The sequence below is a fragment of the Drosophila elegans genome, unplaced genomic scaffold (assembly GCF_018152505.1).
Source record: "Drosophila elegans isolate 14027-0461.03 unplaced genomic scaffold, ASM1815250v1 contig_149, whole genome shotgun sequence".
NCBI classification, from domain to species: Eukaryota; Metazoa; Arthropoda; class Insecta; order Diptera; family Drosophilidae; genus Drosophila; species Drosophila elegans.
In genome coordinates, this window is record NW_024545513.1 from 21,251,323 (window position 1) to 21,264,080 (window position 12,758).

Genomic DNA, 12,758 nt, shown 5'->3' on the forward strand with positions numbered 1-12,758 from the left:
CAAATGCCTTAATACTGAGTACTTTCAAAATCGGAAATTACAATTGCAGTTGCTCAGTGTTATCTTACTGGACATAAAGGCTTTAAATAAGTCATTTATATCGCCTCCTTTTAATAAACGATGCCAGCAGATGAACCTAAGTTCGCGATTTGTAAAGGAAGTCTTGGCAATGATTAAACACGTAAAATAAACGTAGTAAATCCAAATATTTTTTCTTCATTTTAAAATTTTTTAGTTTTTTATATATGAAAATATTACAATTTTTGTTTTTTTTGGGAATGGCTTTTAATATCTGAAAATTTAATTTGAATTTGAGTATATTTAACTTAAACAAAATGATTTTAAATCAAAAAGGAACTATCTGAAGTCGAAAATATATAAGCATGCATTGTATATAACATTATGATTTATTATTTAATTTAAATATTAAATATACAATTTTGTACTCAAGAGATATATATTTGTTATATTTGTAAAATTTTACCGATTTTTTTTATTTTTACGCACTATTGCCTCGTGCGCCACTCACCTTGAAAATGTTCCAGTAGAGAAACACCATGATGATGCAGGGTATGTAGAAGCTGCTCAGCGAGGAGTAGAGTATGAAGTCGGCGTTGTAGAAGGCGCACACATCCGGCTCGCGGTTGGGCGTGTTGTTGAGGCCCAGAACAATCGGCGAGCCGATGGCAGCCGAAATGGCCCACACCAGCAGTATCGTAAGGCAAACGCGGCGGCTATTTTTGTGCTTGGCGTACTTTATTGGCTGTGTCACAGCGATGTATCTGCGGTAATGAATGATGTAAGTACATACATAGTTGGTGCCACCGGATGCGCGATGGGGCGCAGAAAACTCACCTGTCTATGGAGATGGCAACTAAGTTGAATATCGATGAAGTAGAGCATATCACATCCATGGCTATATAAAAATCACAAACGACATCAGGCAGGGCCCAGACTCCATTTACCTGCGAATGGAATTGGTGGAAAATGGAAAATGGGTAAATCGGTATGGGTAAATCGGTAATGGGAAATGGGAAATGGGTAAAACCGAAGGGAGAGCACGCTTCATTTGTTCGGCACTTAATCGACTGTGGGAGAGCTCCATCGGAATGCCCTTCCTTTGTCGAATATTAATAACAATATTTTCCCATTTGCCGGCCTGCTGCCACAAATTAGTTTTAGACTCTATCTCTTTATGGACGTCGCCGGCAGCCCCAGGCAGACTCCATAAAAGCCTTAACAAAAACGTCAGGAATTTCCCAGGCCAAACAATTTGTAGCACACAAAGCACATAAGAAAGGCCGAGTGGTTCAGTTGGCTGGATGTGTTTGGACTTGGGTGCGGGCTGAAACGAACCTGACATGGCTGCACGTGTGCACTCCCTGTGCCCAGTGACAGGGTATGATGTATTTGTGCAGAAGTATGAGACCGGCAAACCAAACTACAGCCAAATCCAATCTAATTCTTCTTTAATCCTCAAAAGATATCCATCGATAAACTTTGTTAAGGCGAAACAAACCCAGCTTTATATGAAAAGATACGCATACATACCATTGGATAAACCCTACTAGCCATATTTATAAATAAAAGACAGGGTATCGAATATCTTGCATTCGGGCTCAAGCCATTGATTTTCTTGTTTCTCTTCTCCATTCGGTTTGGTCCTAAATTAGACAAACAAACTGAAACTTGAACTGCGGCTCATCCCCTGCAAGGAGTGTAAAATATTTGTACACACGCAGCCACACGAGAGTGAAAGTCAAGTGAAAGCAGCATAGAAATGTACTAAAGCAGTCGTGCAGTCGCCGATTCAGAAGGAGTCTCTATTCGAGGAGCTAAGCGAGCATAACAAAAGTTGAGCTTGACTAAAGAAAGTGGCAAAAACTTTTGGATATAAAGACACACGCACGAATGCTCATCCTTTGCCATCACACACACACACACACATACACACACCCACACACATACCACACACACCAAACTTTCGGAGCTATGACATTTTTTACTGCTATTTTTTGGCTTCCTGCTGGAGTCCATTGTCTGGCACATTGCGTATACGAGGCGTGTGCCCATGTCCTGCTCGCCGGCAGCTAAACTATAATTTATAATGTATTCTTAGGTATTGACCCTAAGTGTACACACACATAAGCATACAGACTCTGCTCCTGCCATGTTTGCCTAATGTTTTTGTTTATCCCCATGTCTGGATCCTTTTTATATACAATATCTGTCCCAACAATATAAATAGTGTTTTAGTTGATAAAAGTATTTCCCATGAAATTTAATACACTCTTCCATTCGTTTGACCCAATTTTCGAATCGAAGTTTTGATTTTTCTTTATTTTAGGGCATGTAACCTTGGCAGCTGCTAAGTATTTAAGCTTGTCCAGCTGCACACTCCAGTTGTAATCGTAATACTCAAGAGTACTCGCGAAATGTGACTTGTCTGTCTTCGCTCATCAGTTCACGCACAGCATAGAAGATATGTCCATTTAATATCGATACTAAATGGGTGCTTTTCTAACCAAATGTTACATTTGTCGAATTATTTATGACTTAATCTTAGAAAGTTTGCTTGGAATTGGTTTCTTTTGATTCCTTCTTCGATGTTCCTTCAGCTGCTGGCTTCATTGAATTTTTTAATATTTTTCCAAGCCCATTTTCCATTTCCCCGCCCCCGGGCCCCGCCCAAAGTCTATTCCGTTCGGGCATTGTGGAAGCGATTTCCAATTCAGCGAAAGTGTCTCTCTGGCTGCTCGAAAATGTTCAATTTATGTATTTTGCGAGCATAAAGGCATTTAAAGTCAGTTGTCTGCCGGCAGCTGGCCGTCCTCCGCCTCCGCCTCCGCACCTTCGTCCTTTACTTTTCTTTTATTTTATTTTCTTTTCTTTTATTTTATTTTCTTTTCTTTTCTGGCTTCTGGTTTATTTTAGAGCAGAAACAGAAAGAAATAGAAATTTCTATGCTATCGCCGTCTCTGCCGCCTGTTGTTTGTGTGCGGTTCCTGCAGCAGGGCATAAAATAAATAAATTTATCTATTTGCACAGTCAAAGGCGAGCGCACACACAGCAATCCAAAGGGAAAAGCTTTCAGATACTCTCCCTGTCTCACTCGCATCCACACAAATGGACCAGGACAATGGAAACGAGAAAGGGGAGAGGCAAAGGGAAAGGAAGAGGAGACAGGGACACTCACCCACATACGCACGGCGAGCTCGCGCCGACAAAGGCGGGCAAACAAACAAACAAACAAACAAGCAAGCAAGCAAGCAAGCAAACCAACAAACACACATAGAATTTTGATAATTGAGCTTCTGGTTTTTATAGTTTGCACGCTGATACGGAGAGAAGGCAAAGGATACCCACATACACACACACACTGCATCGATTTGTGAGTGTGGCCACGTACACCCGACAAAACTTTAGTTTGCACCTTTAAATCAACAAAATACCTTAATTATGTAACGTTATTTAACCTTTTTTTAAGACAGATCAATTTGTTTAATGTAAAAAGTAATGATTACAAATTAAAAAAATGGATTAAACAGATGATTATTAATATTATCGGATTGTCCCAGGCTATTTATCCGTTTTAAATTATTCTTTAAAAATCTATTCAATTAAAGGTTAATTTTTAATATATTGGTTACATTCTAAAGTATTAAAAGTCCAAAAATAAAGAGTACACGTTTATTTTTTACTCCAATTACTAAGTTTGAGTACAATTTATCCGAGTGTACGACTATACACTTTTTGGCTTATCCTCATTTTCATTGGGAGACCCCTTATTAAGGAAAGTATAGTTACTATTTGTACAAATCAGGGTAACACACACACTCGCACATGAGGAGACTTGTGGGTGTTGATTTGGTTGAAAGGCTTGGTCAAAAGCTGACTTAAAATCGACTGGGAATCGCTTCCACGCTCTGAATTAAATAAAAAGTTCATCAGACTGCTGTACAAACAAAACCGATGTGAGAATGTAACTTAGCCAAAATGTAACATTTCATGACGCCTTACCAAAAAAGTAAAAACTGTAGCTTGTAAACTAATAAATAAGCGCAACTTAAGCAACAGCGCCATTTCGAGTTAAAACCTCCAGGAGTTAACACTTACAAGAAGACGCAAAACAGGTCATAAACTTTACATGAGAATCCTTTTTGAATAAAAGGGACGTACCTAAGAGAATATGGTACAGCTATGGGGTCAATCACACACCACATTATGACAAAGTGCAAAGTTTTCTGAAATACTTTCTATATAAGTCTTTCCCCTTACCAGGTAAATTCCGAAAAGAGTTAAAATGGGTTGACATGCGGCACGTAATGGCAAACCAAAAACTTTGCATTTGTAAAACTTCTTAAATTACACATGACCTTCCAAGGAAAGTATTTAAATTGTCTAATAATAATTACAAATTAAAAACTTATGTAGGCAACTGCTTGTGCATGAAATAGTTTGGAAAGCATAATTTTTACTACAAAATAGGTAATTTTAATTTGGTTCATATTAGCTTATTGAATTTTGTGTGTTCTGTGCTGCAATTAATTTGAAATCTAAAACTAAAATAGATCATTTTTATTTGGCTTAGAGCTAAAGTTTAAACTTGATAGCTACCAAAAACTTAACCGAGTTGGATCAATGGTAGAGGCCCTTGAAGTCGCCAGGAAAATACAGAACACAGTGGCCAATTATTTTTTTGTGATACTAGAAGCAGAAGGTCGTGTACCGCCGACAAAAGCGGTTTTTAATTAAAAGGAGCACTGGTCAGATTGCTGAAAGTGAAGGGCTTAGGAAACGGATAAGCTCTGCAGTCGGACGGAGTGGCTGCCAAAGAGTCCGGTGCACTCAACAAGTCGACGGCAAAGGACGCGTTAATTAGCAGCCATTACGCCAGCCACGCCCCTCCCCTCCCTCCTCCAGATAGCCGCCCTCGAGATTCGCTGTGGATATTTGCCTGTTTATATTTGCTTATAAGCATTTGGCAGTTGGCAGCTGGCAGCTGGCAGGTGAAGAGCGAGTGCGTCAGTATCCTTGGTGTCCTTGCAGCTAGCTGTGTGTGTGTTGGTGTGTGTGTGTGTGTGCGTGTGTGTGTGGCGCCGCCATTTCCTTTATGCCTGTCAATTGCGCATTTTATTTACCAGCGTCGATTCATTTTATTTCGCTCTGCTCCGCTGTGTTTTATTTGCCCTGCCGCCTTCGTCGCCACAACCACCGCCTTTTTTTCTCTGAGTGCTTTTGGGAGTGCGAGACGAGGCGGCGCGAGTAATGAAGCGGAAGCGGAAACGAATTACTTTGTAGCAGTCGCAGGAGCCTTGACCTTGCCTCCACCCCCACCGTTACCCAGCACGATGTGCGTGTGTGCTCTGCATCTTCGCAGGTCTCAGGACTCAGGACTCGGAACTCAGGACTTTGGGACCCAGAGCCCGGGACCCATTAAAGACCCCGGGCCCTGTAGCACGTGTCCCACGTTGCAGGTCCTACGGTTCATGTTCATCCAGCCCACTCCCTCCGCGTCCCTCGTTTTGGCTATTAAAAGTTTCACGGCCCCGGGCGTCACTTAAATTGTTAGTGAATTGAAAGTGGCCCCCGAAATTGTTCATTGGATCAGCGGCAGCAGAGTGGCAAAAACTTCCCGGAGCGCAACTCCTAATACGTGGGCGACACGTAGTCAGGTAGTCGGGTAGTCAGGTGGTCAGGTAGCCAGGGACAACATGAAAGTGTCGTTGAGCCGTTGCGACTAAAAGCGCTGCGGCAAGTCTATAAATATATTCTTTTTATTTCTCTTCTAAATATATAAGCAACATTTTTATATTTCTACGGCTTTGCTTATAATAGGAAGACCTCCCAGAAATGCCTAATTGCTACCCCCAAAGGCAAAAATATGAATTTTCACAGTAAACTTTCAAGCTGAACCGGAATATGTTATGTGTAAATATTATATTTTATATATATCTTAGCATATTGTAGATTTGCCTCTTATTTTTTTTTGCTTATTTACAGAGTTTCCTGCCTTAGAACCATTAAAAGAAGTTAACTTAATTTTAGTGCGTGAAAAGGAAAGGCAAGACTGGGAAATACTAGTTTGTTTAGAAAAAGACATGATTTTGATTAAGAATATATGGGCAATTCCAGCGCTTCGAACGCGACATTCTAAGAACATTACAAATAAGTGCAAAGAAATGCTTTTTTTTCTAAATTCAGCTTTGGATAGCTACGAAAAAATAAGCAAAATCTATCCAGTTTATCCTTAGAATCAAGAAAAATACATGAGTTTGAGCGAGACAAAAACAGTTATTGGCAAAACTTTAGAATAACACAAAAGTCTGCAAATCTGGATGGCCTTGTTGCACGTTCTTTTTCCAGTAAACATCAACGTTTAGTTTTTGGGGCTTGGTTTACTTTTTCCTGAAAATGCCTATATATAAACTTTTCATGGCGAAAAGTGCCTCCAACTCTGCGTTGAAAAGTGGTAGATGAGGGAGATTTTGGGACACAGAAATATCGGGCTTTCGACAGATTTGGAGGATATTTCGGTGGGCTCGACAAGTGGTGGCCCGATTAGGCGGTGTCCTTTGCCATTGGCAAGTCAATTAGGAGCACTTGACTTGCCCTCTCCGCCTGCGAAGCGGACTTCCAGCTGGAGGGCTCCTACGCTGCTTCAAAGGATGAGGGTCGGTTTCGTTGGGGGAACGCGTGCCAGCCATTAAAAGCATTTTAAAATTAATTATAAAACCGAAAGTAGACACAGAAAATTCCCAAATAAAACGCCCAGAACCTGACAACCCTTTTCTCCTTCGCAAATTGGAAGGGGTCGGAAAACTGGGGACTGAGGGTTCGCTCCTGACAGCTCTGCTTCTTCTTGCCAACATTTTTTTGTTTGCCCTGGCGAATTCAACTTCAAACAGATTTTTGATACTTCACTGGACAACCGCAGAGTGGGCGGCAGGACGAGAGGGATGGGGCGTGGCCGAAGTGGGCGTGGCAAGCAGAGCATGCGTAACAAATTGTGCACATTATATGGTACAGGAAATAGTTGCCAATGACCCCCAAGTTAAGTGTCAAGCCAAAAGGGAAAGTTTTCCCTGATTTGGGTTCGCCATTTGATCCTAATCCATCTCCCACTGCCAATTGGCTAAGGTTAAGGCCGAGTTTGGTTGGACAGCTCCATTATCGTCTCATTAGAGCCTCAGATATATCTCCACTCTGCCATTCTGCCACGCAATTCCCAACTTTTTAGTTCGATTCGGTATCTACGTAGTTCAAGTGTCGAAGTTCTGACCTAAAAATACTTTCGAATTTAACGACAGTCTTAAATTGTTCTCCAATCTATAATCCACTGAAGTGTGCATGCATTCGTACCTAATACCTGAGGCGATATGATAATTATTGGCAGACGTGAGATGCTAATTAATGGACGTGTATATACCCTATAAACCCTTGCAACTGTTACAAAAATTAAATAGTCTATAAAACTACAAGTTTTTAATTTCAAGCTAAGTCGATTTTCCGCTAAATTTTTTTATATTTCCTATGGTATCCATAAGATGTCATTGTCCAATTTAAAAAAAAAAATAAAACCGTATTCTGAAATTCACATTATTTTCCATATATAAAAGTAGAATAGCCGCGAGGATTTAATATTTTTTGGCGTTCAAAATGTATGGAAATGTTCAGTAAAAATTACAGCCTTTGAACATGTATATTTTCGTAAAGTCAATACCATAAACTTAGTGCAATAAATTATTAACAGTTTTTCATTTCTCTCACAAGATAAAATAATATCAAAGACTTTAAGCCTTATTTTGTTAAGTGGTGTAAGCTTTATGACAAAATAATGAACAGATGTCCTATGAACGAAAGGTATTTTTTGAGCACTTTACATTTATGTCATCTCCTATTCTCTGTTAAATGCTGCTCCTTTAAAAAAATTATCTCATTCTGAATCACAACTTAACAAGAAAGTGAAGAATAATTCCCTGGTAAACATTTTAAGACTAAAGCTGGTTTGGTTTAAGTTGCGAGTCAATTGGCAACCAGGTACTGGCAACTATTTTCGCACTAATCGAGATATCCTGCCATCCATCCTGGGAGGCCAAAAGGCTTTTCTCGTGGCTGTCGGAAGAAGTTGTTGTTGTTGTGGGCCACGAGATGATAAACGAGTCAGCGCCAACGAGTTTAGTTGCAAAGCGATAAACCAGAGGAAAAGCTGGCCAAAACCAGCGGCTCAAATTGGCAAGGCTTCTTTTATGGGTTCCTATCTCTCTGTCTCCCTTGCTCTCTCTCTCTCTCTCTCTCTATCTGCCTCTGCATCTGTATGTGTGTGTGTGTGCGTGGGGCGCATCTATCTCTGTCTGGCAGGATGCCATAACATTTGGCTTTTTACGAATTTTCATAATTTGGCGACTGCTTAGCATAAAAATGTCACAGCAGCTGCAAAATATGCTGCTAAGGATTGCCCATTCCACTCGCTGATCCTGCTGCTCCTTATTCTTGGTCTTTGGTTTTATGCCACTCGCACAATATACAATGATGCGTGTGTGTGTTGGTGTGCGGTTTTGTGGGTGTGTGGGCGTGCCCCTTTTTGCCTATTTTATGGCCGCCATTAAAGTTTACTTAGTGGCCGGCCATGCAACCCAGCAAAAATCCCCGAAAAGAAGGCGACACCAACCGCAGAACAAGACGTCAAGGACCTTGAGAGGGTTCAGGATGAGGAGACGAGGGACGAGGCAGGATTCGGGCGCCATGTGAAAGGCGAAACGCGTAAAAGTCATCAAATAATTTGTTTATGTTGCCAAATGCTGCACTAACGGCTGGCTGTCGCTTCCGCTTCAATATTTCCCATACATAAGGTGCACTGGTCGCACAGGAATGCCAGGATCCATGCTCCACAGCTTTCGCAAAATGCATCGAAAAGTCTGGAAACCCCACCCACTTTGGCTGCATTTTAAAAATACGATGCCTTGCCATTTGGGCCATAAGCTTGAAAATATCAACTATGACTTGCAATACTTGGTAAACCCACAAAACGTCATCTCCCTGCTTAAACCTATTACAACCCACACCATTCCTAACTAAGGCCCATTTCATTAGAAGACTCAGATAAATCTTTATATCTTTAAGTCTCTTAACCCTACCCCAATGAATTTAATACGTTTATGTCACTTTTACAAAAGTCTAAAATATGATAAATGAAAATATGTAATGCTAAGGGAACATAACAAAGGGGAATATGCAAATGAACTTAAAAATAACAAAGGCGAGTGAGAAAAAGTTGACTGTTAACTTTTAGTTTAAGCCATCAGATATCATTATATAATTATAGCAATGATTATAATCTACTTTAATGTCAAAATCAGCTTTTCTGCCTTATTGGTTAAATAAAATGGTTGATTTAATAGTAATAAAGGTGGCAAAAGAAAGTATTTGGTATATCCAAGGCACTTTGTAAAAATAAGACCAGAAGTTTTAAATAAGTATTCTTAACCATAATCCGTCCTTTGCGATACTTGATGCTTTTGATGTTATTTTGACATTGTTTTCTGGTTCAAATGATAATACTACAAATTGGTATGCTTTATGTGTTTCTCTCAGTGAAGTGCAGAAGCCAAAGATAATTTTGCAGCGATGGTAATAAAGTTACCGTAACCTCGGCAGTGTCAAAGCCAAGGAGCTGGTGACTATTAAACGAGTTTCGCGCACATTTTCTTACGACACGCAGGCAGACAATGTTAATTGAACTGGCTGCCGTAATAGACACACACACATAGACGCAAACGTTTACACTGGGGAATGTGGATGGTACACAGAGAAAAACTCGAGCTGCTGAAGTATAATAGCTCCTTGGAAAGATATGGTACTTCACATTTAAAGCACTCTCACACTTGAGGGAACTTAAATCAAGTAGCTAACGGACTTGAATAAGTAGATGTAATACAGTATATAATCCTTCTTAAATGAAATACTCTCATTTTAATTATTTGAATTCTATTAAAAATATTTTTATATAGATATAAAACAAAATAAATTGTTCGTTCTTAAAAAATATAACCTGCATTTAAAAACAATGCATACATAACCTTTGCCATTCGAGACAGGCGTGGAGCACTTCACTTATTTTTCTGAGTGCACCGGCTTTTAGCCAAGTGCCTGGCACTTGATGCTGTTGCTTCTGGCCCGGGTCTTTTGGCCCTATGAGAAGCTCGGGGCAATTAATTGACTTATTTATTAAGTTTATTGTCTGCCTGGGTACACTTCACTCCCCCTCACTCCCTCTTGCTCGCTCCCTGTGCCTGCCGTCTCTTTCCATCCGGCTGTTGTCGTCTTCGTTGTCGTTGTCGTTGTCACTGTCGTAACAATTTTAGCGTTTTTCTGCGCCATTTTTAATAGCCTCGGACTCGCCCCCGAAGGCCATGTTGGTGCATATTTGTACAGTACATGTTATATATGGCTCACACGTACATATAATGTATATATGAGTCTGAATAACCGGATACACATGTGTACGTTCGAGATTTCCTCGACTTCTTGCCAGCTGTTTGCCTGCCCTTCGTTGTTGTTGCAACAAATTAGCTGTCATTAGCGTCGGGGGAAATTCTGTTTTAAGATGACTTTTTCGAGCCCCTCGGCGACATATTTGCGCCTTGGATATTGGATATTTATATGGCCATCTGCATGGAAATGGTAACGAAATACTTTTGCTTGCCAGCGAAGACAACCGGGAGTCGTGTTCCGTTCGCTGATTGAATCTTGGATTTTTCGGGATTGTGATGGGAGTTGGGATTGAGGGGTTTTTGGCCAAATCAAAATCTGTGTTAATTATTCAAGCTGCGTTGGGTGAAAGGCGCTGAAAGGAACTGCTGGGGCTGGCGGAAAATGCGACCAGAAACCGAAATCTGCGGTCCGTGGTCTGGATTCCGGCCGGAAGTGCGCGCTTTAACTCGCATGCGTGCCGGAGATGGCAGCCGCCGGGAACCGGCGACGGGAAAATGGCAAGTTCGGGTGCCGGTTGCCGGGGGTTCAACGGAAGTGAAAGTGGAGTGAAGATTGCAGGTCATATTTTTATATAGCAATCATTTAGCAAAGGGTCGGGTCGAGGGACCAACCACCACCGACTCAACCACTGATCCACTCATACTCGCACTCGCCTGAGCAGCTGAAAAGTTCCTGCCCTCGGCCGATTTCATGCTGTTGGATTATTTATTTGAATTGATGTGCGGCCTGCGGTTCAGTGCGGTTCGCTGCCTGACAAGGATTTATAAGCACACACACACTAACAGTGCACACTTACCACCACACACACACACACACACACACACAGACAACAGAAGAGTGCTGCGGACAAAGCGTTGCCCGCTTTCGGGCGCATTCAAGTTGGCTTAGTCAACAAATTGTTTCGGCAGCCAAAGGAGGTTGACTGGGGGTCACTGCAGGCATCGCATAAACAGCCAGACTACAGCCCAACTAGGGATGGCAGACACTCTTTTCGATATTCCTTGCTGCTTATTGCGAATTGTTAAAAGAAGTTCCTGAATAAGACAAAGTTTTATGATTTAAAGTGCATTTTAAATAAAAGATCTTACGATCTATGGCTTGCCAACTACAAATAAAAACCGAAAACAAATTTTATTAAAACATTTATATTATTAAATCAATTATACAATATTTATACATGCCCCATCAGCTAGATCTTTAAGCGAGAACATTTAGTTCTAGTTTTTCAAACAATTCTAATGTTAAATAAAATAAAAAACCAATTTCATTTCTGCATAGGTACTCCTATTTTGTAAGTTTTAATATTGTGTTTAAAATGTCATTAAAGTGCACAATCTTCATCCAAAAACATCCAAGAAAAGTTTGAGATAGCATTTACAATTTTTAACTCATATAGCTTAATGTCGGATAGGCGGTATCTCAACATTTTAGTTTAATAAAATGTATTGTGAGTGAAAATAGTTTGAGTGATTGTCTTAACTTCCAAATACAAAAGTGAGTTGCAAATGAAAAATTATAAAATAAATATAAAGATAATGTTAACGTACATAAAGTATTTTAAAGACTGTCGTAGATATGAGCACTTCTAATTCTATTTCCCAGATATATACTATAAAGCTCATTTTTGTTTGCTCCCTATTTGAATTGAAGTGAAGCTAAAGCTAAATGTAATGGAACGAAGAGCCTATTGTTGGCTGCTCAAATCGCTTTATTCAGGGCGATACTTTCCTCGATACTTTGCACAATCAGTCCGTCTCGGTGGCGTTGCAACCCAAGTCCAACTCGCTTTTCGGGTGTTTTCTGCCAGCTTTTGCTGCAGCTTGTTTGCTTAGCCACTTGCAGGCACTTTGGCAGCATCGTCGCCGACCACTCACTATTTTCTGTTTTCTATTTTCCATTTTCTGTTTTCTATTTGCCGTTCTGGGTAGAGGCTTTCCAGTCTTGGCAGCGGCCCAAATGAGAGGGCCAAGTGCGAATGCGGATGCGGATCCGGATGCGGATGCGGATGCTGATCTTAGCTCAGAGGGAGAGGGGAAGGGGGAATGGGGGCCAGTAATGAACCGAATGGACCCAACGTCACCTCCTCCAATGAGCGGCACTTAAGCCAGGCCAGGCATTTGCCTGCAACCTTTTAAATGGCCATTAAAATTAAAAAACTTTACGCCCACCCACTCAGGTGGGCTCCTCATCCGGATTGCCACGCCCCTCTTCCATTCCCCACCCTTCACCATTTTCCTGGCCTGACACAAGTTTGCGGAAAACTC

The 12,758-nt window shown here is 40.9% G+C and overlaps 1 protein-coding gene across 1 annotated transcript in view; it reads right to left on the reverse strand.

The window, feature by feature from the left end:
• The window catches only part of LOC108147604 (dopamine D2-like receptor), a 28,290-nt gene that overhangs the window by 5,950 nt on the left and 9,582 nt on the right, over window positions 1-12,758 (reverse strand). The window contains exons 4-5 of the mRNA XM_017274243.2: window positions 856-965; window positions 530-782 (exon numbers count right to left, since the gene is read on the reverse strand). Of these exons, the coding sequence (XP_017129732.1) occupies window positions 530-782; window positions 856-965 (363 nt within the window). The remainder of the gene's footprint in view (window positions 1-529; window positions 783-855; window positions 966-12,758) is intronic.